General features: G+C 46.5%; 3 protein-coding genes and 2 long non-coding RNA genes across 17 annotated transcripts in view; 4 read left to right on the forward strand and 1 right to left on the reverse strand.

Moving 5' to 3' along the window:
* The first annotated feature begins 105 nt into the window (after positions 1-105).
* On the forward strand, positions 106-22,751 carry NUDT9 (nudix hydrolase 9). Of its 6 annotated transcripts, XM_087737636.1 has the most exons (11): positions 106-333; positions 756-920; positions 991-1,045; positions 12,975-13,211; positions 14,684-14,779; positions 15,581-15,667; positions 16,808-16,919; positions 17,340-17,486; positions 17,728-17,812; positions 20,725-20,782; positions 22,100-22,751. In XM_087737636.1, exons 2-11 carry the CDS (start codon positions 893-895, stop codon positions 22,119-22,121), a joined length of 927 nt encoding a protein of 308 aa, XP_087593762.1. In that variant the 5' UTR covers positions 106-333; positions 756-892; the 3' UTR covers positions 22,122-22,751. The 6 variants fall into 6 exon arrangements, with proteins under 6 accessions (XP_087593762.1, XP_087593766.1, XP_087593765.1 ...); XM_087737638.1 differs by lacking the exons at positions 106-333; positions 756-920; positions 991-1,045; positions 20,725-20,782; positions 22,100-22,751 and adding exons at positions 10,892-11,549; positions 11,638-11,917; positions 19,228-19,850; XM_087737640.1 differs by lacking the exons at positions 756-920; positions 991-1,045; positions 20,725-20,782; positions 22,100-22,751 and adding an exon at positions 19,228-19,850 and having other exon boundaries at positions 248-333.
* On the forward strand, positions 2,352-7,404 carry LOC148051525 (uncharacterized). Of its 4 annotated transcripts, none has more exons than XR_015700048.1 (3): positions 2,352-2,487; positions 5,624-5,837; positions 7,140-7,404. It is a non-coding gene; the product is annotated as an uncharacterized LOC148051525 (long non-coding RNA). The 4 variants fall into 4 exon arrangements; XR_015700049.1 differs by having other exon boundaries at positions 2,367-2,499; XR_015700051.1 differs by lacking the exon at positions 2,352-2,487 and adding an exon at positions 5,176-5,291.
* LOC148051526 (estradiol 17-beta-dehydrogenase 11-like) lies at positions 2,933-10,543 on the reverse strand. Its single transcript, XM_087737642.1, has 7 exons — positions 10,178-10,543; positions 7,903-8,010; positions 7,467-7,598; positions 6,353-6,459; positions 5,544-5,681; positions 5,155-5,271; positions 2,933-3,626 (listed from the first exon to the last, which is right to left on the reverse strand). The coding sequence occupies exons 1-7, from the start codon at positions 10,385-10,387 to the stop codon at positions 3,539-3,541; spliced, it is 900 nt and encodes a 299-aa protein (XP_087593768.1). The 5' UTR covers positions 10,388-10,543; the 3' UTR covers positions 2,933-3,538.
* On the forward strand, positions 7,595-10,165 carry LOC148051527 (uncharacterized). The gene is made up of 3 exons (XR_015700052.1): positions 7,595-7,870; positions 9,398-9,584; positions 9,911-10,165. It is a non-coding gene; the product is annotated as an uncharacterized LOC148051527 (long non-coding RNA).
* Positions 22,752-24,219: 1,468 nt separating the features above from the next.
* DMP1 (dentin matrix acidic phosphoprotein 1) overlaps positions 24,220-26,123 on the forward strand; it is a 46,806-nt gene continuing 44,902 nt past the window's right edge. For all 5 annotated transcript variants that reach the window (XM_087737630.1, XM_087737632.1, XM_087737633.1 and 2 more), the window contains exons 1-2: positions 24,220-24,561; positions 25,659-25,868. The gene's annotated coding sequence lies outside the window, so the exon portion shown is untranslated. The remainder of the gene's footprint in view (positions 24,562-25,658; positions 25,869-26,123) is intronic.

Genomic DNA, 26,123 nt, shown 5'->3' on the forward strand with positions numbered 1-26,123 from the left:
GGCTCGGGAGGGGGCGTGTCCACGGGCGGGGACAAGCCGGTGGCCTGGAAGCGCTCGCGATTGGTGGCGCTCCGCCCAATGAGAGGCGAGCTTGTAAAGAGGCGGTGGCGAGCGGCAGCCGTTGGGCGGGAGGGGCAGCGCAGGTAGCGGGCGTCGCCCGCGGGTCCCGGCGGCTGCGGGCTCGGGCTCGGGCTCGGGCTCGGGCTCGGGCTCGGGCTCGGGCTCGGGCTCGGGCTCGGGCTCGGGCTCGGGGCCGTGGCCGTGGCCGTGGCCCGGAGCGGGCTGCCTCGCCCGGCCCCGCGCTGAACTTGCTGTCTGGTGGCCTTGTGCTGGGTGAGTGGTTCAGAGGTGTCGCAGCCTGCATGTGCGTTCCGCTCCAGCAGAAGGCATGCTTACCTTCTCCTTATGGGTAGGCACAAGTGCAGCTGGGTGGGTGTTGCAGCTGATAGCCTGTGCTGGACGTAGCTCTCAAAGGAGCTGCTGCTGTCAGCGTGGCTACGGAAAAATGTGGCTCTTGGGCGGTTTCTGCCCCTTTGGCTGAGGAAACGCAGTTGGTGGAGGTGTGCAAAAAGCTCAGTGTTCTGCCCTTGGTTGCGATCTGGCCGGACGGCATCTGCCAGTCCCCACCCCGCGGGTGTGCTTTCTCTGCTTGCTTTGCCCCCGCACAGGTGAGAGCGTGGGCGCCTTGCTGTTCCTCTCCCAGCCCCTCGTGTCAAGAAGCAGCAAAGCATGTTGTTGTTTGTTGTTTGCTGCAGGTGGAAGAGGGACAGAAGTGGCAATAAAGTCTCAAACTGGCTCATCCAGTTACTGGCAAAAACATCTTGAGGGTCCCCTAGCTCTCTGTTGTAATTTTCTCGAATCCTGCTGTGTGACTGCCCAGTCGCTCACTCTCATGAGGTCCTTGAGCAGTTTTCTTTGTGGTGAGTCCAAGTCCGTCCATACTTCCTTTGAAGTTGTCAGCAGGCTTTGTCCCCTACCTTCCTTTTCCAGGTCACGTAACGAAAGCTGAGTGGCACAAGTCCTTTCAACTCTTGGGACTCCACAGGTGAGCTCTTGGCTGGCTGTTCCCTCTTACTCTGACTTTTAATTTGTTAGTTATCCATGCCCATAGCATCTTATGCTATGGCTGCTTAGTTTCCTCAAGTCCTTTGGAAAATGGCATTGACCGTGTGAATTGGGTCATCCTTATCTAGTTGAGTCTAAATTGCACAACTTGCACTTGGACTTGCTTGTCTGTGATGGAGTATCCAGAACCTTAACCAGAACAGGAATGCTTGTAGGAAACGGGAGAAAACTAGTTTCAGGTGGTTCGTCTGGTTCTAACAATGTAACTGTGTGGTCTTATTTGAAAAGGATTGCTGACCTTACTCCTTTGCTTTTCAGTTAGAAAACTAGATGTATCCAGGTCATGTTCATAATTTTACTTAATGATAGTTTTGAGCCACTTGGGGAAAGGTGAAGGTTGCATAAACATCTGTCCTCCAACCGAAATCGGTCTCCAGTTAAGATTAGAGTTGTTGAAAAGGATTTTTTTGTCCTGGTGCTTTGGCTGCACCGCTGCTCATCTTGTCTGCGGGAGACTGGGTCAGCTCCAGCAGAGGGACTCAGAGCTAGGCCCTTCCTACGTTTTTCTTGGAACTTTGTTCTGTTCTTAATTAACACATCGGCGTTGGGGCCAGGCCATAATTGCACGGCTCAGCGGTGCTGTCATTTTCCTGGCACGGGGCTCCAGTCAGTGCTGTGGCCGAGAAGGGGGAGGCAGGGAGGGCGGAGAAGCACCGACTCCGAGAGACACCTCAGAGGGAGGCAGAGTGCGAGGCCAGAGTCGCTAACCTGACTCGTAACGAGCCCTAAGGCAGGGCGTGAGGTACCACCCTGCAAATTTGGGACGTAGCTGTAGGTGGCTATATGACGCTTGCTCGCGTAGGCTCCTGCTAGGCACCCGTAATGCCCAGGCATTGGGATAAGCTTCGCTTGTCTGTTGTGGCCAGAAAGAGAACTGAGGAGCCCAGAAGGCTTCATGGTTCAGTTCTGTCACTGCTGTCGAGGAGATGAAGGTTTAAATCCTTCTTTTTGCATGTGTTAATTGGTTTTTAACTTTTTTTTGATGCCCTGAATTAGCAAACCCCTTCTTTCTTTTCCTTTCTTGGCTACAGGAATCTTGCACTGTGAAGCAGAAGTTCCCAAGCTGGGAACTTGGGCTTTGACAACCCCCAATGTCCTGTTATGTGAATGTTACAGGAGCAAAAAGGAAACCATTTCTGTGTCATTTAGGCTGCCGGCAGCACAGCCTTCTGCCTGTTGCCACCTAAGAGCAGGAGGAGCTGGATGGCCAGGGCTCTCCCTTTTCTGAAGAACCTCAGGTGAGCGGGATGGATTCTGCTGGAAGCCACCCATTTCCATCTGAGCCAAAGGTGGCAGCGTGTTCAGGCCTCCCTCGGATGGCTACGAGCCAGCAAGTGCCTGGCACAGTCGAGAGTTGCACAAGTAGGTGGAAAGGTAATCTGTGCTCTGAAGGGGTCTTTGACCCGTGTTTCATCGGGCGCTGTTCTCTTGTACCACAGGCTGAAGACCTTTGGGGGTTTAACCTCCTGGTCAAGGTGGGTCCCGTCAGAGCACGCCGCTAGCTTGTGATGAGGAGCTGTGAGAAGGCTCATCTGGAGCCTTCCCCCGTGCGCCCTCTGCCCCCTGGCCTGGCCCCCACATTTAGGCCCTGGCCCTCGCGTGGGCTGCACTGTGGGCGTGCAGTGCCTGGCCCTGTCCCTTGCTGATCCTGGTGTGGCTTCCTGGTGTGACCGGGGACCTGCCTTGTCCCTGCAGCCTGGCCTGGTGGTTGGCAGGCTCTGGCTGACCCTTTCACTGTTGTGGCACCTGCTCCGCTGTCCTTGCTCGGACCTGGTTACCGTTTTCATTGCTGAGAGATGCCTTTGGGTTAGATAACCGTGTTTATTTCGATCAAGGAGTATTGATGGTGCTAGTGCATAATTGATAATCGATGTAATTAGGTAATACATTACAAACAAAGCTGTATTATTTCAGGTACTCACTACAAAAGCACACGAAATGGTGAGTGTTCATTTGAGCACATTTTTTAAGTTTAAAAAGATAAATTGAGGTGAAACAGGCCACCCACCTCCTCTATAAATTGCTTCTTGAAAGATACCTTTGCTCAGGGATGAGTCCAGATTAACATATTCTCAGGCCATCCCTCTGCACTCGAGTAGGCAGCTGTGCTGTCCCAAAGACGGGCTTTCCAGGAATTCCCGTCTGCCTCAGCACCAGGAGATAGGGGCAATGCAACGTAGAGCCAAAGCAGCCCTTTAGACTTTGAGATGCACCTCTGCTTTGGTAACACTCCATGTTACGCAGGTATGTCCCTGCTGCAGGAGTGGGATAAACCCTTAGGTGTGCTTGGAAATGGTGGCCTGGAAGCATCTGTCCTAGTTCTGCTCCGAATCAAACCAGCTGAACTCCGCTCAGCACGTGTTCTGTTTTCACTTGTGCCACTGGGAAATCAATGAGAATCAATATTCGCTTTTCACTGAGTGCTTCTCTGCCCAATGACTGCATCAAACTTGGCATTGGTCAGCTTTTTCAGAACAACCAGGGCACGTTCTGGGAACAACCTGAAAGAGGTAATAACATGAAATTAAATGTGGGATAAGAAACTTAAATTACAGGGAAAAAGTGGCACTGCAGGTGAGGGAAGAGCTGGTCTGGGAGAAGAATCTGTGAACATACAGACTGAGACTAAGGCTTAAACCGTGTATTATTTCCAAAGAATACATAGCCCTCATCAATCTCTGTCTAGTATAACTGCAATCCCACCCATGTCCTTTTATGACAGTTCTAGGGCTAGGTATCTACTGGGCAGTTTTGGGGTTCCAATATTGCTGCAGGATCCAAGAAGGTTCAATGTTGAACAGAGATAGGTGTGTATTGAGTGTTTTATGCTCTGAAAAGCAGCAGGCCTATGGAAGGATGAGATGTTAAAACTGAGTTTCCTCTCCTAGGATTTCTTCTCTTACGAGTCATGTCTCTTTGTGTCCCTCTGCTCCAAATTAAGACAAAAAAAGCAAAGTTATGCTAAGGGCTTTGACAGCATTAGGTTTGACTTGGCTATGCTTCTGCAGACTTGTACTGTCAGCATGCAACTCTTGGAGATGCAAAAAGACTTAAAAGCTTTTTCCCACTGTCTGGTGTCGGGTTTTGCAAACAAGGTATTACCAATTGTTTCATGAGATACTGTAGAAGTTAACTGAAAACTTAGCTGTTCTGATGTGAATTCCAGATTTGGAACCTGAGCTCTGATGAAAACACCTCCTCAGCAGAGCAGCTACACTGGATATTAAAGACCTGTGAGAGGACTAATCTTGCTTTACGTGGCAGAGAGAAGCAGTAGAGCCCTTTTAAAGCAACTTTCCCAGCCTCTGTGACCTCAATCTTTAGCGTTGACATGAAGAAACAAACACTAATAAGCAGCAGGTCCTCAGCTCTGTTTGGAACTTCTCCGAGGCTGCTGTTTCAGAGAAAGTGGTGTTTACAGGCAAAAGGGAAATAGCGATCTGTGAAGAAAAAGTGTTCTGTTCTCCCTCTCCCTCCCTGTCAGCCTGTAGACCAGTCGAGTTCTCTACTGAGAACAGTTAGCTGTGCAAGTGGATCGTAATGACCTATGGGAGGGTTCAAGAAAATCTTTCTGTGGATGACATCTGCTGTTGTCATTAGAAAGAGCCACTGCTATTTTATTATCTTGTTATGTGTTCTTCTCATACTAAAATATTTCAGATGGGTGGTTGTTTAAAAAATAATGCTCTCTTGCAGACAGCTACGCATTATCTAGTTACTCTAGGCATATTGATGTCAAATCTGGACCAATAAACAACTGAGTATAGTGATGTCAAACACTGAAGGTAATATAAAATAAATGAAACTGGGTTGAATGTGAACTTCTGCTGTCCAGCTGTCATTCCAGGGTTTCTCTATGCTGCCAAACCATATCTTTCAATACCATGAGTGCACAATGCAGTTCCTCATAAAATGAAAGTCTCGAATCAGATGTTACAAGTTTGATCCTTGTATGCTCAGGTAGTTAGCACTGATATGTTTTTCCCTCCTACCCGCCCCCCCCCCTTTTTTTTTTCTTTTGCCACTTACATTTCAGAAAGTAAAGCAATGCTTAGATGCGATGGAACAAAAACCATTTTCTGGTTGGTCAGTATTCCTTCCATCAGGGCCTCTACAACTTCTTCAATCTCCAAAATCTTTCCAAGCCTACACAGGAAAGCACACATGTAAGAGCTACGGTGGTAAAACAGGGGTGGTACTAGCTGATGTAGGATGCTTCACATATGCACAAACTCAGGTAATTCACATGCAGCCATTATGCAGGTTAAATGACACTGCGGATTTTCTTTAGCCAATGCTATAGACCAATTTATCTCTGGTTTTATATGGTCAGTTGGAATATAAGGCCTAAAGCTGGGGGTAGTATATACTGCCTTGATGCGAAGAAGGAAGGACAGGAAGGCAGTTTTGATAGTTACCTTGTACTGGGATTTTTGACAAATCCAGTGTTTATAAAAACCGGAGAAAGACATGTCGTTTTTATTCCGTCCTTTCCCAGGGTTGACAGCTCCTCTGTCAGAGCTTTATGAAATCCAACTGCAGCAAACTTGCTGGAACTGCAGGAGGGGAAAAAGCACAAATGAGAAGGCAGAAATACTGTTTCTAACAGAAGGACAACATGCAATCTAACAGTTCTTCTGTTCATGCACCGTGTTTCAAGTGCTGCTAGTATAAACAGGCAATGCATCAAGCTCTCAGTTGCTCACAACACAGTAAGTATTATCACGTTTTACCTTCTGAAAGGTAATTTTACAGTCAAAACCCAATTTTATCTCGTGATGGCAGAAGAATTTCTATTCACTACAGTCACTGCCACAAAGGTAGAAGCATCAAAAGCTACTCAGTAGGGGTTTACGTGACAGCACTGCAACACGGCACAGGAGTGCTACTTTCTAAGAATGAGAAGGGAAGAGGATACCTTTTTTGCTAAGCAAAAGTCTGGATCGGTGAGGAAGAGAGAAAAGGAGAAGCTTTCATTAGTTGATGTGTCACATCACTGTTCCTTCACACAAGCATTGCTCCTGATTGAGTCAGAGCTAATAAGCAAATGGGCGGGAACCTCCAGGCACCCTTAAGTGCTGGCTGTTGTGCTTTTGTCCTCCTTCCCACCGTCCTTTGGACATACCGCATTCACCGGGAGGATTCTTCCGGCTACTCTGTGCTTGCTGATGGAGAAGACGCAATTAAAATTAAAAAAGTGGAGAGAGCTGGTTTTAAAATCACTTACCAATAAGCCACCATGAACGAAGTCACAAAATGACCTGCTGCCGAAGCCACCGTGACAATGTGACCGTGGTTGTTGTTCATCATGGCTGGCAGAAAAGCTCTTGTGGTCTTGAAAGTCATTTGAACCAAGAGGCAAAAAAGCAGGGGAGGAGGAAAGGGAGAGAAGAACAACGTTTGCTTAGGCATATTCAGCACTGACCCTGACTATCGTTAATTCAGCGACTAATGCTATCGCTAATGCTATGTGCCGCACGGCGCCTCAGAATCTGAGAGCCCCAGAGATACCCGTTCAGCTGGTACAACGGGCAACCTGTTCTCCAAATGGGAATGTTTCAGGAAGTCGGCTGTAAACAGGAGCCAACTCTCACATCTTTCCTGTGCTGCTTTTTAGGCTTCAGGTGTCAGTGCCAACGCTGCCAGTGTCTCACCCCAGCACGTACAATAAAACGCTCGTCAATCTGCAGCATCTCCTTTCTTCTGCTGCAAATAACGAGCCCTTAACAGCTGAAGCTCTCCCACCCTGTAACCCCTGCTGGCAGGGGCATGCCAAGGACCCAAGGCCCAGCTCTGACAGGGCCCAGCTGTGTCACCTCGACTCAGACTGCTGGGAGAAAGCTGGGAGAAAGTCCGCAGAGAGAGGAGAGAGGGACAAATCCCAAGGAGAGGCAGGACTGATGGGAGACGGGCTTGGAAGCAGCTCACAGCACCATGTGCCAGCTGCCTTTTGTGCAGGTCTGCTGATAAAAACATTGCTTTGTATTTTTCAGCCGTGTGTCTTCTGCTTGCAGGGTCTCGGTGCTCAGCTGCAGGTGCCCAAATTCCCCGATGCCGTGACGAACCCTAGTTCCCCTATGACAGAGACCAACCGTGCCACAGGCCGGCGCCGGCCAGCTCGCGCAGAGAAAAGAGAGAATGAAGAAACCGGGCCAGGCTCAGCTCAGCAAGAAGATAACCAAGTTTCCCAACAGTCAGTCTAGCCGGCTGCCCCTGTGCTATACACGTCCAAAAGACGCATTTGTAACTTACTGGTAGCTGAAAATAATTGTTAGCCTAAATATGCCTCCTCAGCAACGCCCCCAAGAGAGCGTAGGTATGAAGATGGCAGTGGCCCTTACCCACATGTGAGCAAGAATGTTGACTTCAAACATTCTTTCAATCTGGTGGTCCTGAGTCGAGAGCAGGTCGGCAGCTGTAATCACACCAGCGTTATTCACCAGGATGGAGACATCCCCAATTTCCTTTTTCACCTTTTGGACAGAAAAACACCAGAAAGGTGCACGTCATTCGTTATCGAAGAAATGCAAGGCTGTGGAAGATGAGCACCACTTAATTTAATTCTTAACATGGATTCTTTTAGGGAGAGGAAGATGGCACCACGTTTCCAGATGTGGTAGGAACTGTGCAGCAGTACCACGAAATCTGGTTTAGATCTGATGCTTCCCCCTTAATTACTGCACAATTTGCCTACAGTACCTCTTCTCCTGTTTTCCTGACTTCTCTGAAAATCGAGCACGTTTGGGTAAGCCTTTGGACGTGCCCCTGCCCCCCTACCTTCTCTGCAGCGCTGTAGATTTCCTCCCTTTTGCTGCAGTCCACCACGAAGGCTTGAACAGTGGCTCCCAGCCTTTTGCATTCTGCTGCCGTGTCCTCAACGCCGTGCTGCAAGAGGCAGAAAAGAGAGACACGCCTGCACAACTGTACCCTGCTGGCGCATTGCTGCTCGGGCGCTGCGGCCGCTGCCAAGCCCCTGCACAGTTCATGGCTACCCAGGGGAAGGGGGGTGGTCTACCCCGGGGGCTACGCAGGTAGCTGGGGTCCGTGGGAGGACCGGTATTCCGACCTTAAATTTCGGACCTGCATAGAGTGACTGCCAGAAAGGGAATGTGGCAACAAGAGTGAGCTTGCCGTGGTAAAGCACACGTAGCTAGACTGCAGAAAGGGGGCGCGCGGTGACTTTCACAGCACAGCAGGCAGACACGGTGACTGTAAGCAGAGCTCTCAAAAGACAGGCCCAGCTGACACCCCCGAGACAGGAAAAGTGGCCCTATGCGTTTCGGTATTCACAGACGGGATGTGAGAAGAGAGGTGCGCTCCACAGTGCACACCGTAGGGAGACGTTTCTTACGAGAACAGCATTTGACACATATGGAAGCGATGCTCTGTTAAGATGCGTTTGTGGACACTGCCTGTCTCAGTGAAGGACTGAAACTGTGATTCCTGGATGAATGCCAGAGGCCCAGCACTTATCCCTGCAAACAAAGTCAGCTTTTTTTAGCTCGGTAACAACCAAGTGTGAAGTGTTGTCTCAGTTCATGTCTTGGGCCTGAACATCTGTTCCTATGACAGGAGACCGTCAAAATACAAAGGCGCTGTTTCATTCAGCCACATTTCTTTCAGCCTCCATTAGTGTGGTCTCTGCATTTCATCATTTGAGTAAACATTTTGGAGGTTTTGTTGAATGTGACCAGTAGTGTGAGGAGCATCTGGGGATGTCCACCATTTATATTAGAGGGAAAGAAAGAGTAAGCCCATCTTTCTGCCTCCCGGCAGGATCAACAGGGTCATGCGGTTTCTGACCTTCTATCATCATCTAAATTGTTCTTAAAACCGTCGGGATCCACTGCCTCCCTTGGCAATGTGTTTCAGTGCCTGCTTACCTCCACCCTTACATTGTATTTCCCAGCAGCAAAGCTCACTCACTTGCTATTAAGTTTCTTCCTTCTTCCTCCATGCCAGCGCTCATGGACAACACTCTACTTGGCGGCAGCCAAGTCTCCATCGGGAGACTACTGTCTCCATCGGGAGACTACTGCCACGTGCCGCCCTCCCCCCTGCCCCGAGTCACACCTTTTTTGGAGAACGTGGATGTGGTACTGGACCACAAGCACACGCAAAGTCTGATCTTAGCTGTAATGGGTAGCGTGAACGGACACCGAAAACATTACACACTATCCTCCCTGGTTACACATCCCTCCATGCCAGGCTTGGCTTGGGTTTTTTTGTTTGTGGTGGGTGGTGCGGTTTTGTTTTTTTTTTGTTTTTGCAGCTTCAGGATGACACGATGAACTGCTCTGCAGTTTCCGATCCATGGTGTCAGAAACCCTTCCTGCGCGCTGCTGCCCAGCCACTCACCCCCTCTGTACAGCCCATCGCTCCTACGCACGGCACTTTGCCTTGATCCCTGCTGAACGACGTTCTGCGTGTTTGTATCTGTCCGTCCTCCGCTTGCCAAGGTCTTTTTGCGTTCTAGTCAAATTATCTGAAATAGAGAGTCTGGGCTAGGGTGGACGTTTAGCAAGGCGGCGTCTACATGTGTAACTGTGCCAGAGGGCAGCAGGGCTCACACTCAGCTCAGCGCAGTGATGCCCATCGATACGAGTAGAGAGACACGTCTTCCAGCAACATTCGCAAAATATCTGAGGCTAGAGAGAGAGCGAGCAGAAGGAAAACCTGCTTCTCCGTAGAGACAGGCTTCTGGTCTCAGCCTGCCTTTTTCTGCCAGCCCAGGCAGGGGCTCCCACAGCAGCTCGCTGACCACTGCCTGCCCTCTCTCTCGCAGGTGCCCTCTGACGTGCCGTGCGTGCCGCCTCGCTGGTTAGCGCCGGGTACCTGTGGGACCCAGCCACCTACGTCCTCTGGCGCAAGGGGCCCAAGCCCTCCGCTGGCGCTCAGCGTCCCAGCCGGCGAGCTGAGCCTGAGCCTGAGCCGATGGGAGCGGACGTGGAAGGAGGTGATGGGGATGCGATTTGCATGCAGCCCTTCTCCCGCTATGAAAAACCCAGCGGCCTCGGAGATCATCGGGTCAAGCCGTGAAGGGTACCGTTACCTTGTTGATGTCCCACAGGACCAGCCTGCTCTGACGCCTGGCGAACTCGACGGCAGTTGCTCTCCCAACGCCGTGGCCAGCACCCGTGATGAGAACGAGCTCTCCGCTGACAGACTTCCTCTTCACAGGGACAAAAAGCTTCACGAAAGCCTCTAAGTAGGAGTAGAGGAGCGTCGCCAGAAACAGGAGGAGATCCAGAAAGGGATTCATTGTTCTGCTGAAGGGCCGAACTGAGCTGGGCCCTGCAACGCCTGCCGGCAGCACAGCGGGCCGGGGGCGGGAGCGGGGCCCGCCTGTGTGTGCGGTGCTGCACGGCTCAGCGCCGCTCCCGCAGGGCCGCGGTGGGGCTGCGTGGGAGGCGCTGCCCGTCGGCGCCGCCAGGGGGAGCCCGCGGCCCGCCTGCGCACGCACCGCTCGCCGCCCCGCCGAGCCGGGGGCCTCCGCCTCCGCCCCGCCCCGCCCAGGCCCCGCGCTCCCCTCGCCGCGCGGGGCTGCGTGAAGCGCGGGGACCGCGGTCGCCGAGGCCGCGAGCGACGGCCTCCAACGGCTCCACCGGCCCCGCGCCCGGCCACACCTCCCAGGGCCGTAGCAACCAATCAGAGCGGAGGCTCGGGAAGGGGCGTGTCCACGGGCGGGGACAAGCCGGTGGCCTGGAAGCGCTCGCGATTGGTGGCGCTCCGCCCAATGAGAGGCGAGCTTGTAAAGAGGCGGTGGCGGGAGGGGCGGTGCGGTGCGGCGCGGCCGTCGCTCGGGGTGCTGGTGGCTGCCGCCTGCCCGGGGCTCGGGGAGGGGCGGGGGCGGTGGCGGTGGCTCGGAGCGGGCTGTCGCGCCCGGCCGGTCCAGCGCCCGCATCTCAGGCCTGGGCCCGGGTCCCGGCCCAGCTTTGTGGAGCGGAGACGGGGGTCGCCCCTGCCGAGTTGGGGGCGGTGGCGGCGTCGATGCTACTCCTCGCCGCCGCCCTGCGCTCGGCGACGGTGCCCGGTTTCGCTCGGGCAGTCTCCGTGTTTTCTTTCGCTGTTGCGTTGTCCGTCCCGCCTGCCCGGTGTGTTCTGCAGCGCCGCCCGCCCCTCAGGTACCGTGGCCTGTTGCCGGTGAAGCTGGGCGGCGCCCAGGCCAGGCTGGGGCCGGTGCTCCGGAGCCTCGCAGCCTGCCCGAGTGGGTGGCTCTGCCGGCGTTCGGCCCCGCTGAGGTGGTGCCCTGTTCTCGAGGGGGCAGCCAGGCCTCGTCGCTAGGCCGAGAGCTCCGGGCTGCCTCGCCGTCCCCCGCCGGCTGGGGGGGGCTTGGCAGGGGCTGTGCTGCGGAGCTGAGGCCGTCCCTTTTGGACGCGGCAGGAACGAAAATCAGGCTGTCCTTTGAAACTAAACCCGTGCAGGTACTGAACAATACGGAAGTGATGTGATGTTGACCTGCGTGCGGAGGTTGGCACCGGGTCAAGTATGCCCTTTCCACATCTCTGTTAGAGATTCTACGAGCCTCGAGTGGTTTGTGAGCTTAATTGTGCTCCTGGGAACGTCGCCTCAGCGGTCAACGTGCCGGCACACGCATGCTGTAACTGCGACTGATGAATTTTCAACTTCAGTGTGATGCAGAACCTGCTTTCCTAGATGCGTCTGAAGATTTCATAGCATGAATGAGGATTTTAGAACTGGAACTGCTTTTTTTGAAAAAGCCCAGCCTGTTCTGCTAGTTATAATGTAATCTTCATATCTGGGCTCAAATAGCAGGGTTAATACTTAATGCGTGAGTTGTTTTTTTCTTTTTTTATCTGAAACTCATTGGTCCCATCATCACCCTGCTCAGATGTTAATTTGTTAAAACCTTGATGTATTTTTGTAGAGGAGATCTGTTTTCTTATATGCTGGAAGTGATTCTTTACTGATTTAAAAAAAAAGTTTTTCACTAAGAAGTTACAAATATCTTGTTTCTAGCGTACCCTTCTAAGTTATAGCCCCTTTCTGAGCCTCTTATCTAGAGTAATCCTCTTTATTTTTATAACAGTTAAAAAAATGAGTACAAGAAGGCCGCTTTGTGTGTTGAAGGAAATCTGCGTAGAGTTTTTTAAGAGCTGGTGGTCAGGCACTGTAACCTAATCTGCTGTTAAGTATTTTATTGCTGACTGGTCTTTCAGCTCCCAAAAACCCATGGCAAAATGAAATCACTAGAGGTCTCAAGTATTTTTTTGTTTTAACTTATCTAGTTTGGTAGTTCTGTCTTTCTTTGGAATTGAAAAACAAGGTATGTGTTATTCTACTCGGTATTGCACAGAATTATATGTTGGTGGTCACAGCAACTTGTAGGGCTGTGTTGCTCAGGCTTTTGGATATTTCAGTCTTGCTCTTTCCTGGTCTACCACTTGATGTGAGAGTAGGACTCTCTTAAGCCTGGGTTGGTTGGTTGATGAAATGCCCACATGGAGATTTAATGCTCAAGCAGACCTTCCTGCTGCATTTATGCTAAATATCTTTGAGGTGTTCCTTGTATATGATTAATAACTGGTCAGTGTTCCACACAATCTGGAATAGCAGTTCTAGTTCTCAGCTTCTCACTCATGCTATGAAATCTTCATGTGTGTCTAGCAGAGTACTCTTCTGCTTCAAGAAGCTGAGGGTAAAATTCAGAATTTATTTGTCCAGACATACATTTGCATGATGTCTGAAAGAACATAATGTCTGACTGAGAGCTGTTTTGTGGAAATAGCCTAATCTGCTCTGCTTGCTACAATATATTATACAGATATGGGATTAAATAACAGGGTTAAAGCCTAATGAATGAGATGTCTTTTTTTTTTTTCTTTTAGTAACTTGTCTGCAAACTGTTGGTCAAGTCTTCATCCTGTTAGCATGTTCGACAGTTACAATGTTAAGCTCTACCACAGCAAAGCTCTCACCTCCCCGTATCCAGGATCACGTGTTGAGCGTAGCCAAGTTCCTGAAGATAAAGTGGGCTGGCTGATCGAGTGGAAGGATTATAATCCTGTGGAGTACACTGCAGGGTCTGTTTTGGCTGGACCCAGCTGGGCAGATCCCCAAATTGGGTGAGTGGAAATTGTGGCTCTTTTCTCCTGTGAACATGGAAGAGGGAAATAGGGAACAGCTGAGTTAGTCAGGTCATCAGTTTAAGTGATATGTGATTCTACAGTGATGTATGAAAGTCAAGACCTAGAAAAATGGTGGTTAGAGAACTGAGTGGTTTGGGTTAGCTGTGAAGGTCTTTGACACATGGTTTTACTGAGTTGGTGATTGAGATAAGAGATAAGAGATTGAGATAAGAGTAGTGTTAATTGGAATAGTGGACAGGTGTTGATGCTGTGTAGTGCTGCTTCTCTGTGTTGTGAGCTAAGTAAAAATCTCCTAATTCTCCTTAAGAATTTGGGAGAACATTTTCATAATATACTTGTTTGTTTGTTCGTGGATTGGATTGCAAGATGAGAAAAGAATTAAAGTAGAATTATAGTTCTTGAGTTGAATGCTTTGACTTAGGAAATGTGACATGTTGAATGCGTGACTAATTCTTTTTTTGTGAATGTGTGTATTCATTTTTATTGATTCTGTGAATATATTCTCTCAAGGAATGCTGTATGCTTCTTGGCTGGCAAGTTAGATGCATGCATCTAGTGTAACTTGTGATGATGTGAAATGGTGATTCCTGTGTATGCATATCTGTGTAGAAAGAACAGAAGATAATGGCACTTGAGGTTTCAGCCTTACCTTACCTGTTTCCTATTGCTGTGTGAACATGTGCTTCTATTTGCTCTTAATTTGGTATAGTGTTCTGCTGATTGCAGGGCACACTACTCCTCAGACTCTGTAGGGCTGCTATGCCAAGGCATAGTTGGGAAAGTGTCAGGTAGGTGTTTTAGGTGTTAGCAATACCTAAACAATGAGTCTGCATTTTCAAGTATTAGTGTAGCTTCCCAAATTAATTATATGTGGAAGAAGCTAGTCAGTAGTTTGAAACCTGTTATGGTTTGAGAGGAATTGCTTTTGGGAAAGGAAGTACACTTCTGTAGACAAATAGCTGCTTCTCTACCAGTTTTCAGAGGTGCACGTAGGAGATTGGCCTTAAGCTAATTTTGAAAATCAGTGATTATTAGCTTGTGACTCTGATAAATCATATCTAATAAAAATTTTTGCTCATTTTTTTAATTAGCAAAATCTTTTTTAGTTTTATCGATGGATAATGTCCTTCTGTGTTCTCTAACCTTAACAAGAACACCTTTGAAACATATTGTCTAAATGAAAATCTAGAGAGACGCAGTGTTAAATACTTCAGAAGGGCACGCTTATGTCTGCAGAGCTGAATACAGGGAGACTGTCATCAGTAAAGGCTGAGACTTTATAGCCTCCCTATAGAAAGGGGAGGGCCTGCAACTGAAGTTCTGGTAAAAACTGCTCATTGGTCAAATGCATGTTGCCAGTGTGGTGGTTGGCCTTCACGCTTTTGTGGGGTAGAGGGGTGGTTTGCGTTTTCTAACTTATCTCTATTAAATTATTCTTTTCCACACAGTAATAAAGATTTCTATCCCAAATTCAATGAGAGAGATGGAGAAGTGGAGCGGAAGAGTCTGAATGGCTTGTATGTGGTTGAAAACGGGAGGCCCCGGTGAGTGTTTTTTTGTTTGCCTATTCATTTCAGGAATGTAGTTTCAGAGCTCTTATAGGTCTGTCAGTTCTGATACATGGTACCTGCTAGAACAAAATCAAGATTGTTTCCCCTAGAGACAGGAAAAATGATACCTCAGAGTCAGAGAGTTCTTCCTGGAAGAAGGTTGTGGCAGAGAGGCACTAAAAGGTTGGCCAGTACTACCGCAACAGAGGGTTGTGGCGACACTGGAGTCAGAGGAGGTCTAACACTGTTAATAGTAGGGTCTATTGAATTAACTGTTTCCACAGTTTGACCAGGTGTTGGGCTCTGAAGCTTTTGTATCACTTATGTGCTATGGCGGAGCAGGAGAGTATTTCCTTCCATTGACAAATCCTGGCATAGCACAGATGGGTAATCTCACCTAAAAATAATTTCTTTTCTTTCTGCCATTTGTACATAACTGAATGCTCTGTGCATCTATGGTCTTGGAAACTAGATTCCATTTTGAGACAAAGTTGTGTGCGCAATGAGAATAACACTTGATCAGGGTTATCTTGGGACACGAGATCTGGGAAATGACAAAGCCATTTTGTATATTTCCTTTCCCTGTACTGTCAAACACAAAAAGAGGTTGATGAAGGAGAAAACCATGCTTTGTCTCGCTTGCTCTTTAAAGCATATGGCGGCACCAAATATACGCTGCTATCCTTTCCTTTGTTGTTATTTAAGCTTCTTTAAAGCTGTTTTTTTAGAATACTCGGAGCATATTTTGCATGTGGAGAAGTAAATATGTTTAATGTACTGTGCCACTTATTCCAGAAATCCGGTGGGAAGGACTGGCCTCACAGGCAGAGGATTGTTGGGGCGCTGGGGACCAAACCATGCTGCTGATCCTGTTGTAACTAGGTAAGGGACAGGTGACTGAAAGGGGCCCTGCAGTACAGCAAAAAAACCCATGCAGTTTGCTTTTTCTGTGCATTTCTGGACAGGCTATTACTTTTCACGGGCCTTTTGCATGTGTTCCTCTATGTGTAAGCTCATTCAGGTATTGGTATCTGAATGGAGAGGTATATAGATGTGTGGAACACGAATTTCATAATTTTTTAGTCTGTCCCTGCAAAAGAGTAAGGACTCACTGCTAATGACAACAATGGGTTCTGAAATGCTGAGGAAGAAGATTTAAAAACCTGAAAAAAAAAAAAAAGCAGTGTGCCTGCTTTTGCTCTGGAAGAAATACTAACTTGGCCTAGTATATTATAGGAATAGGTGAGGTTACACTTTTTTTTTTGTCAGTGTATGCTCTGTTTTAATAGTGCTTTTGCCAGCAGGGTCTGTGTGTACATGCTAACTATTTTACACAAAGTCAGCATTCAGAAAAGATTCTGTAGTTAACAAAGGTGCAAGCTAGGAAGTGCCATGCTGAAGATAAAACCATTGTGAAAATCAGCGTAATGCATTTTACTTGTTCCCCTTTTCAGAAGGCTGCCAGTGCTACTGACTTGTTTCCTTGAAAGTAAAAGAAAAGTTGTTTTTATTTTGTCTTTGTTTACACAGCTTTTTGCTTTAACTATTGGTATTAATTCTTTACTGAAGGCAATGGTGGGTATTTGTGGTCTTGTGCTGGGTGAGTGGTTCAGAGGTGTCGCAGCCTGCATGTGCGTTCCGCTCCAGCAGAAGGCATGCTTACCTTCTCCTTATGGGTAGGCACAAGTGCAGCTGGGTGGGTGTTGCAGCTGATAGCCTGTGCTGGACGTAGCTCTCAAAGGAGCTGCTGCTGTCAGCGTGGCTACGGAAAAATGTGGCTCTTGGGCGGTTTCTGCCCCTTTGGCTGAGGAAACGCAGTTGGTGGAGGTGTGCAAAAAGCTCAGTGTTCTGCCCTTGGTTGCGATCTGGCCGGACGGCATCTGCCAGTCCCCACCCCGCGGGTGTGCTTTCTCTGCTTGCTTTGCCCCCGCACAGGTGAGAGCGTGGGCGCCTTGCTGTTCCTCTCCCAGCCCCTCGTGTCAAGAAGCAGCAAAGCATGTTGTTGTTTGTTGTTTGCTGCAGGTGGAAGAGGGATAGAAGTGGCAATAAAATTGCTCATCCAGTTACTGGCAAAAACATCTTACAGTTCGTAGCTATCAAGAGGAGAGACTGTGGGGAGTGGGCCATTCCAGGGGTAAGAGCAAAACTTCAGAGACAGCAGACATTTCCCCGCTGGTAAGGCCATGAGGTGATAACTGGTGTGCGTGTGATAAAAGCATGCTTTTTGATGAATGACCTCATGTTGCAGAGGTGAGGAGAAATACTCCTTAAACTAGCTTTGCCCAAGCATCAGCTGGTATGCTTTCTGCTGTTTCTGCATTGCAAGGCAATTCGTATTTAATTCTGACCATGTCTTTTGCCTAATGCAGGCACAATTTAATCCGTTGCAGGTTTTGAAGGATGTCTGTGCTTGCTCTTTACAACTGGGTGTAAAGTTCCTCCTGTGACCAGAGTATGATGCAGGTGGATGTAATATCCTAAAAGCCAGTCAAAGGGGAGTAAAAACAAGTGGAATCTGAGGGACAGTCACCTTTTTTCTTTTCCCCCCTCCAAGGGGATGGTGGACCCAGGGGAGAAGATTAGCGCTACCCTGAAGCGAGAATTTCAGGAGGAGGCCTTGAACTCCTTGCAGAAATCGCCTGAGGAGAAAGCGGAATTGGAGAAGCAACTCCACAAGCTGTTCAGCCAGGAACACTTTGTGGTGAGCTCTTTCTCTTGTGGATAGCCTCTTGAGCTATGCATGTAACTCGCAGCTGTATGGAACTTGAAAAAGTGTAGCCGAAATGAAAATAAGCTGTGATGCTCAGGTTGTCATGGTGTAGGAGATGGAAGGGATTATTGAAAACTCTGCAAATGTATCGGAGGGAAAGAAAAAATCTTCTTCTTGATTCCACCTTGTTTGTTGTGACACTGAGCTTGTTTTGGTTTGTTCGGGGCCTTAGGTGTACAGAGGGTATGTGGATGACCCTCGTAACACTGATAATGCCTGGATGGAGACGGAAGCTGTGAACTATCATGACGAAACCGGTGGGTATCTCCACATGTGCTATTAGTTGCCTTTTACTCTATATGTTGGTTTGAAATTGGGATTAATGTTGGGCTGAGATTGTCAATGAAATTGGGGACCATGCAAGTCAGGTGTAAAATATTGGACTAAAACCAATGGGCATGAGGGTCTCTTGTCTCCTAAGATGTTCAGCCATGACAGGTAGTTGTTGTTCCCCTTTGTTCCTTATTTCACGACTGACGGAAACCATATGGACTTTGCCTGAAAATTTATTCATTTGTTAGCTAGTTCGAAGCTATGGGCCATGTGCCTTTGTATGGAGATTGAACATTGGACAAGGGTTCCCTCTTGTCGCTGTATTTATCTTGATTTGGTTTAATTTCCCTTTTTAATGAGTTTGGGGTGGAAGGATAGTCTGTTTCTTTTGTTATTTTTTCCTTAGTAGCTATTGTGTGCTTCAGGAGCATTGTCTCTGGCTGCTGGCAGATTTTCACTGCATTTATGGCTTTGGGGTTGTAATTGCTCTGAGACCTTTTATCTTGGTTACTCTGCCAGAGTAATTGTTGGACCTTATTTTACTTCTGTAAATCAGTAGCAACGGGCATACATTGCTAGTTCTTAGATTGATCTGTTATCTTGGATTCTCATCTCTCGCTCTTTCAGATAAATCAGTCTCGTTAGGTGTCTCTGACTTGGTCAAGCCAGAGACTTCATATGGTGACATTTCCACTGTTTGTGGTGGTAGGTACCAGTGGTGAAGTTTCATGTGTCACTGGTCCTTGATTTATTGGCCCCCAGAAACAGTGAAGGTGCTGTTCCTTTGGTCTTTGTTTCTAATACACATTTTGTAATACTTCTTTTAAAAGCATTTCTCTGGTTGTTGTCTGTGAACTCCTGGAACTCTTTTTGGAAAGAGAGAAACTTTGGAGAGCAATTCCGAAGCCTTTCTTCATCCCTCCTTAAGTACTATTTTTGATTTGGGAGCCTTTAGTAAAATTTTAATCATTCTGGTTTTCCCTAAGCATATATAAATTTCAGAATTCATTTTGTCCTGGAGAATAGTACTTGAGAAAGGAAGCAGTCAAATGTTAGCCAAACAAACAAAAATCAAGGCAGAGGGATTGGCTAAACTTGCAGTAGTGAGTACATGTTGTCATAATGATTTCTAGTAACTTGTCATGCTGCTGATGGTACCCTAGGAGTGGTGATAAGGAGTTAACGCCACCTCTGCCACTCAGATTTACCTTAAAATAGTGCAAGTATGAAAAAGGTTTCTGGCAAAGAGTCAGTGAGCAGCTTAATTGGTTTCTCTCTGAGGAGCAGTTGAAGGTTGCTGCCTGTGAAGGAGCCATGCGGAACGGCAGAAGTGATCAGTGAGAAGAAAAAGCAGGAAAGATGATGTGACAGCATGTTCTAACTCTTGTTTTGTGAACAGGTGAGATAATGGATAATCTGCCTCTGGAAGCAGGTGACGATGCTGGAGTAGTGAAGTGGGTTGACATCAGTGAGAAGCTCAAGCTGTATGCAAGTCATAGTTACTTCATTAAGCTTGTGACTGAGAAATGGGGAGCCCACTGGAGTGAGGATCCTGGTCCCGAGTGCTGTGAGTGATGTAAACGAGGAACCGACAGGCACCAAGGGAAGAATATGTTTTCCAGCTTTGAAACAGATGACGTTGTCCTTTTCAGCGGAAATTCAGTAAAAATTCTGTGAAATTCAGCTGGCAAAAACACTTGACAGTGATAAATAAAGGCTTTTTCAGAGACTTCAGATTGCCGCTTTTGTTTTCTCACCTAGTGTGAGATGAGATGAACGTGGAGCTGTTAACTTTGTTTTCCTTTCTTGTCTTCGTTATTTGCAGTTGTTTCATAATATCTGCAGATTTGCAGGATAACACTGGGATTCTGACTGGTTGTAGTTCAGAGGCTATTCACTTTAGCTGTGTATTTTTGCACTGATTTTTTGTCAGGAGTATGAATCCTTAAGGGATGTGAGACTTGTAGGATCACAACCTGAATAATGACTTCAGTGCTACATAATAAAGTGAAGTTTCTTTTCTGAGTCGTTTCACTGAACATGTCTTTTTAGTGATTTTGTCTTTTGAGAGATTAGTTTTCACATTTAACTGCTTTCTAGTTTTGGATGGTATTCACACGTGAATGTCTGACAGTGCCTCTATCTAAAAAGATAACTGTTGGAGGATGTAACTTGGTGACTGATTTTGGGGGCTGGATTTCGAGGTTCCTCCCTTTCCCACTGCTTATGGCAATACAGCTGGTGGGGAGACTGCCATAAACAGGATCATTGGAAAGAGCAGCCTTAAAGTATAATCTTGTAAATTGTTGTGGTTTTTTACAGTTTAAGTAACGTGAGTAACTTGCAGTCAGGAGGCTGATGTCGGCCTTCTGTGGCGTTTATGCTGATAACGAGAGCTGCACAACAGTTGCTGACATTTATCCCTGTGTTTTTAATCAAGGGGGAATTGCTGTTAATTGTGTAATAGTGTCAAGAGTTGGTGACAGTAACAGCTAAAAGCTGTGGCTGAGACCTGGGGAGGGGATCTTAATGAATTATGAGCGATGCATTGAAGTAGGATGGTGATAAATGTCATGGTCTGGAACTACCTTGTGTAACAGTGCTGTGACAAGCTCATGCATCATTGAGACTGTTGGCCACATCCTGCTTAACTAATGAATGATTTTAGGGCTTGTTCCTTTTCAGCACCACCCCTTCCTCCCAATTAGCTAATGAAATCTGGAAGAATCATGCATTTATACAGGGAACCGTGGGACTCTTGTAGAGTTATTAGTATGTTCCTTTCAAAGAAAATAATGCTAAGAGTTATTTTTCTTTCAATCCTTGCTCACCTCTTCCTGCGCATCTGGTTTCTTCTGTGGTCTTACTAAAACAGCATAAATGCTTTCTGTTGCAGTAGAAGCTTCCATAGACTTGGTTTATGGAAAGAAAAAAAATCTTTCTTCAAATCACAGGTAAGATCTAGTGGTTGCTTAGGCAGAAACGATTTTTATTAATCTGTCCTCAGCATAGTATGGAGACTGGGTAATATCTGATAGGGCCAGATCAAGACCTGTGAAACCCCGAATGGACAAAAGGCATAGCCAGCTTCAGGAGTTCCCTTCCCTTTCTACTCCTGATTTTTGGAAACAGGATCACTGAAATGACTTGGGTATATTTCTTCTTAAGAAAAGATGAAGAAAACTAAGAAATTCGATGCTCAGCATTTATTGAAGCTTAAAAAGTAATGAGACAGGGTTTGAGAGAGCTGTGCACTATAACCCACACTGACTTCAGAGGTGGGTGTGTGAAACAGGACTTGGTTGTTACGTATCCTGTTGCCGGTGCACAGGTGAGAAAAAAGGTGGGAAGGAGCTGTAGGAAGTTGAAGGTTATTTAGAAGCAAGCAACAGTGTTCCGTAGGAGATATCCATGGTTTTCCAGGTATCTGCAGAGTAAGAAGAGAATGGCAGGTTAGAATTAATAGCAGCTAATCGCTTTAATGTGCAATTAATACATTATGCAGAGCAGGCCCCTAGCAGTGTAGTTGGGTTTTGAAAGCGTGACCACAAGAGCAGACCCTTAAGTTCATGGGAGGTGAATGTGCAGCTCATCATGGCTGAGAACAAGGGTGACTATACTGTGGCACGTCAAAATAGCGTGATTTTTTTCTTGAATGTTACTGTTTACACATGAAGTGCTTAACATAATGTGCAGTACTAAAGATGAAAACGGGAGAAAAAAAAAATTTCAATTCTGAAAGTACCATACTCCAATGAGATAGAAAAACTGCACTGTTTCCATAGTCAGTGTGTTATTCCTGGAAAGCAGAATTTCTGTAAGGAATCTTTTCAGTCCTCACCGGTCTTGCATTAAAGCCTTTTTTTGACAGGCTAAGTGGACTCGGCTGTATGTTGTTTTGATTGTCACGTTCCCAGGAAAGCTTTCTGGTTAGACAATTTTCAGTTGGCGTGTGTGGTCTTAGATGGTATGCTGTACAGAATGCAATTACTTTGAGTATCCCAGTATGTTATTAATCAGGTTTTGATGCTTACTCGTATCCTGAAATTTATTGCATAATTACAATATTGAAAGTTTGTAAGTAAGCAAATGCAGTGGCATTTCTTTTCGTTCGGCAAATCTTCTGGAAAATGGTCAACTTCTTTATATAGGTGATGTTAGCATGTATATTAATGCAAGTTAGATGTGTTGGAAAGTGTTATTTTTTCAGCCCTATGTGTTGTGCCTCTAACTTATCCTAAACTACTTTTTTTTTTTAAAATATGTAAAAGATTTTCTGTCCCCAAGGATTGAGATACCCAAACAAATACTCAAAGAATATCTAAGGAACAGCAGCAGAATTTTGAGAAAGTTTGTAGCCTCTTTTCAAGCTGAAGAAATAGAGGGGTTTTTCGTATTAAAGTTACCCCATAGAATGCATGTCTGCTAATGAGAAGGCACAGTGGATTACTGTCCTCGAGCTTCAAAGATAAATCGCAGTCCTTCCCCAGCTCCCTTCCGTGGTAGTTTGTCGTCAGAAGCTGCTCCCTCAATATCCCCGATGGAGCGCGCCCTGGCCAGCTAGAGCTTCCTCCAGCCTACGTCCCGTTGTGCTACCGGGCAGTTACCTCAGACCGGAGCTTGGTAAGCCTGCAGAGCAAGCCGCCTGCCTGCACGAAGGTGGAAAAGAGACGGTAAAAAAAGGTCATCTTGAGTCAGTATTTTCGTGTTCAGTACCAAAATCCCCAGTTAAATACAAATGTTAAAACTAGTGAGATTCTGTTAATTTAAAAAAAAAAAAAAAGACTTGCCAACTCTATATAGAGCAAACCGGAGCTTTCATTATTGCTATCCTGTAGAAAAAGAATGAATTTTCTTTTAGAGTAGGGTATAATCCCTCTGGCTTGTATTTCTTCAAAAAAATTAAAAATTCTCAATACTTCATTTTGACTTTGATTCTTTCTTTTCCTGTTAGAAAGCAAAGAGAGTTCTGCAAAGGGAACTTATTAATCTTCAAGGTCTGTAATACTGTCAGCTGAAATAGCTAATGGAGAAAATATGGGCCCCATTGTTACTTATTACTAGTGCTTACATTTGTTTTTTCCTTTAAAGTTTATGGAGGGCTCAATAATTAATAAGTTGAGAGTCTAGAGTGGTGGTGTGGTTTAACCCCAGCTGGCAACTAAGCCCCACACAGCCACTTGCTCACTCCCCCATGGTGGGATGGGGGAGAGAATCGGAAGCGTAAAAGTGAGAAAACTCATGGCTTGAGATAAAAGACAGTTTAATAGGTAAAGCAAAAGCCATGCACACAAGCAAAGCAAGGACTTCATTCACTACTTCCCATGGGCAGGCAGGTGTTCAGCCATCCCCAGGAAAGCAGGGCTCCATCAGGTGTAGTGGTTACTTGGGAAGACAAAACACCATCACTCTGAGCATCCCACCCTTCCTCCTCCTTCCCCCAGTTTATATACTGGGCATTACATCACACAGTATGGCATAGCCCTTGGGCCAGTCTGGGCCAGCTGTCCTGGCTGTGCCTCCTCCCAGCTTCTTGTGCACCGGGCAGAGCAGGGGAAGCTGAGAAGTCCTTACTAGTGTAAGCACTGCTCAGCAACAACTAAAACATCAGCGTGTTATCAACATTATTCTCATCCTAAATCCAAAACACAGCACTATACCAGCTACTAAGAAAATTAACTCTGTCCCAGCTGAAACCAGGACAAATGGTAATAACATAAATAAGTTGAGGCCTGTACCACCTGAATATTCTGAAGGGTGCTGTGTTTAAAAGCATGTCATTTACAGTTTACAGTGTTAACATTTCCCACATTGGATGCCTATTTAGTTTCTTCTTCAGTACTTACTGCTTTCACAGGAGCAAGAACCGTGCTCAGAACACAAGAAAGCAGCAGGAATTGCATTTTGAGAGAGTCCTGTGAAGAGATTGAAAACAGAATTATAGTGTCCTGGTTCTGGCAAAAGACAAGACCTGGAGGAGTATGGCTCTCCTCTGTGTAGAGAGAAAGGAAAATCAGGCAGCAGGAGCTGTTCCTACTTGAATATGGCTTGTGGTGTGACCTTAACTGTCATCTCTACCTTAGTTGCTCACATACATGGTCAGGATAAGTCGTTATGGAATAAAGCTTGCTATGCTTCTGCTTCCTGCTGCCTTGTCTGTGCTTTGAGATCTTGTCAGCATTTTACTTCTCATTATTTTTGTCTTTGATTTTACCTATCCCTAATTTTGTTCTTTCCTAACAATGCTTATGGAAGCCTCTTGCAATTTTTTGTTTTAAGCAATGAGCATAGCAGCAGAGCATTGGTATTTCTCTGAGTAGTTCTACATGCTCTTTTTTTCAGACTCTCAGAATGGCTGAGGTTGGCAGGGACCTCTGGAGATTTAGTCCATTCCCCAGACGTGCCCAAACAGGGTCAGCTAGAGCAAGCTGTCCAGGACTGTCTAGTCAGGTTTTGAACATCTCCCAGGATGCAGAATCCACAACCTCTCTGGGCAACCTATGCCAGTGCTTGACCACTCTCACCGTGGGAAAAAAGCTTTTCCTTCCCCTTCGCAGTCATGCAGTCTACAGCCGTACCCCAAAGGATTTTTTGTCATGAAATTTAGTCCAGGTAACATTAAAGCATCTGTATTACCTTTGGACTGCATGTTGAACAGCTCGTCAGTGGATCAGAGAAAGTCGGCTGGCTCCAGTGATAGGGTCACGTGAATGGCTGCTGTCTATATATACAGGTTTGAGTGCTACAGCTTACATCAGAAAAATGCAGGATGCCATTAATCATACCTTCTTAATACATTTTGGATGTTTAGTTTACTTCTCAGCTGATAAAGAAGCCTTTTTTTTTTTTTTATATGACCCTTACTAATCCTTGGCGGGTTGATGGGTCTGCCAATGGAAGCGTGTGTGTTATAAAAGGAATATTTGTTGTGTATTTTTTCAGTATAGATATTTTGACTGTAGGGTTCTGCACTTTAGTGATGATGGAGGAAAACTTGGGTAATAACGCCTAGAGTACTGAAGCTGCTAACTGAGAGGGAGTGTTACAAATTCAAAAATTACCTCCTTTTTCCTGAAGAAATGTGAACTTTTGAATTAAAGTCACTGCTCCCTTTTGAGGCCAGCTGTATACTGGCAGCGTACTTGCAGTTTGAGGGCTGTGCTTTCTGCTTAACCTGTATATAGCCAGATGTCAGAAAGCTATTGAAAGACAAGTCTCTAAATGAGTTTTCAATTACAGTGTTTGCTTGGTCTTTGTTTGGTGACTATTTTTGTAGAAAAGTCTGAACTGGTAAATAAGAAGTTTAAATTAATACATATATCTGGGGAAAATCTTGTAGGATGCAATTCAGAAGAAGTTGGCATTATGTTGGACCTGTTCAAGACCACTGACATCAACAGCTCATCTCCGTGCTTTTTTCTGGGGACATGTCTGAGGGCATGAAGCATAATACGTACTTGTTGGATCACACATGCACTTGCAACTTAATAAGGATGCGAGGTGAACTGTAAATCTGTTACAAAGCATCCTATTTGCCTGTTGTGGAGGCAATAGAGTAGATATTGGTCACAAAGCACAGGGATGAAAGAGCAGAAAGAAGAAAACATGCCTTTTACGGAATTTTGTACATTGGTATGTTTGTGTTCGCACAGTTATTTGTTGACTAGTTGGAAAGATTGTTCTCATCCTCAATAAAAATAACTATTAACAGTGACTGGGGGAAAAAAAACCCAACAAACTAAACAAAACCCAAAACCAGATGCAAATGGAAATACACTTCAGATATATTTGGGAAATGTGCTGAAATGCTAATCCGTTCTTTTCCTGCAGAGTACATGTAAGGCCATCGAGAAGAACAACATGTTATCCAGAGTCTATAGCATAAGGATGGTTTTCCTTCTTTTTGGAGGCTTCCATGTGGCTGTGCAGGAGGACTGAAAACTAAACTTAATGCAAACACATCTGGTATCGGTACAGCACTGATAAGGAGACTGATCTCCCTTGAAAAGGAGATTCAGGTGGCCAAGTCAGTGAAAAGAGGTAAGCCAGCTTGCCTTTGGCAGCTATATCCTTCTGGTTTGTTAATTTTGGATCGGATCCTTGCACCTCTTCGCACAGATGCAACCCACTTACCTGAGCAATTTCACTAAATTTTGGAGGCAAGGTTTTGTGAATTAACTGCTGTTTGGTGCCAGTTGGTGGAACCTGGACAGAGGTGGTCTTGCTCATTTGTGGTATTGATGGCGTTCTGTCTGTTCTTAAGCCTAAAGTAACAAAATATAGCTAAACTTTTTT

This window comes from Nipponia nippon, unplaced genomic scaffold (genome assembly GCF_047370975.1).
Source record: "Nipponia nippon isolate SJK-2023a ecotype South Korea unplaced genomic scaffold, ASM4737097v1 scaffold_6, whole genome shotgun sequence".
NCBI lineage: Eukaryota > Metazoa > Chordata > Aves > Pelecaniformes > Threskiornithidae > Nipponia > Nipponia nippon.

Excerpts from the sequence above, each read along its gene's own strand:
- LOC148051526 (XM_087737642.1), bottom strand. The coding sequence starts at position 10,387 with ATGAATCCCTTTCTGGATCTCCTCCTGTTTCTGGCGACGCTCCTCTAC. Across the intron at positions 7,599-7,902 it reads TCTACAGCGCTGCAGAGAAG|GTGAAAAAGGAAATTGGGGA; the intron begins GTAGGGGGGCAG and ends TCTGTCCAAAAG. Across the intron at positions 6,460-7,466 it reads ACATTCTTGCTCACATGTGG|ACCACAAGAGCTTTTCTGCC; the intron begins GTAAGGGCCACT and ends ATGACTTTCAAG.
- NUDT9 (XM_009467667.2), top strand. The coding sequence starts at position 11,116 with ATGCTACTCCTCGCCGCCGCCCTGCGCTCGGCGACGGTGCCCGGTTTC. Across the intron at positions 14,780-15,580 it reads GTTGAAAACGGGAGGCCCCG|AAATCCGGTGGGAAGGACTG; the intron begins GTGAGTGTTTTT and ends CACTTATTCCAG. Across the intron at positions 17,487-17,727 it reads TCAGCCAGGAACACTTTGTG|GTGTACAGAGGGTATGTGGA; the intron begins GTGAGCTCTTTC and ends TCGGGGCCTTAG.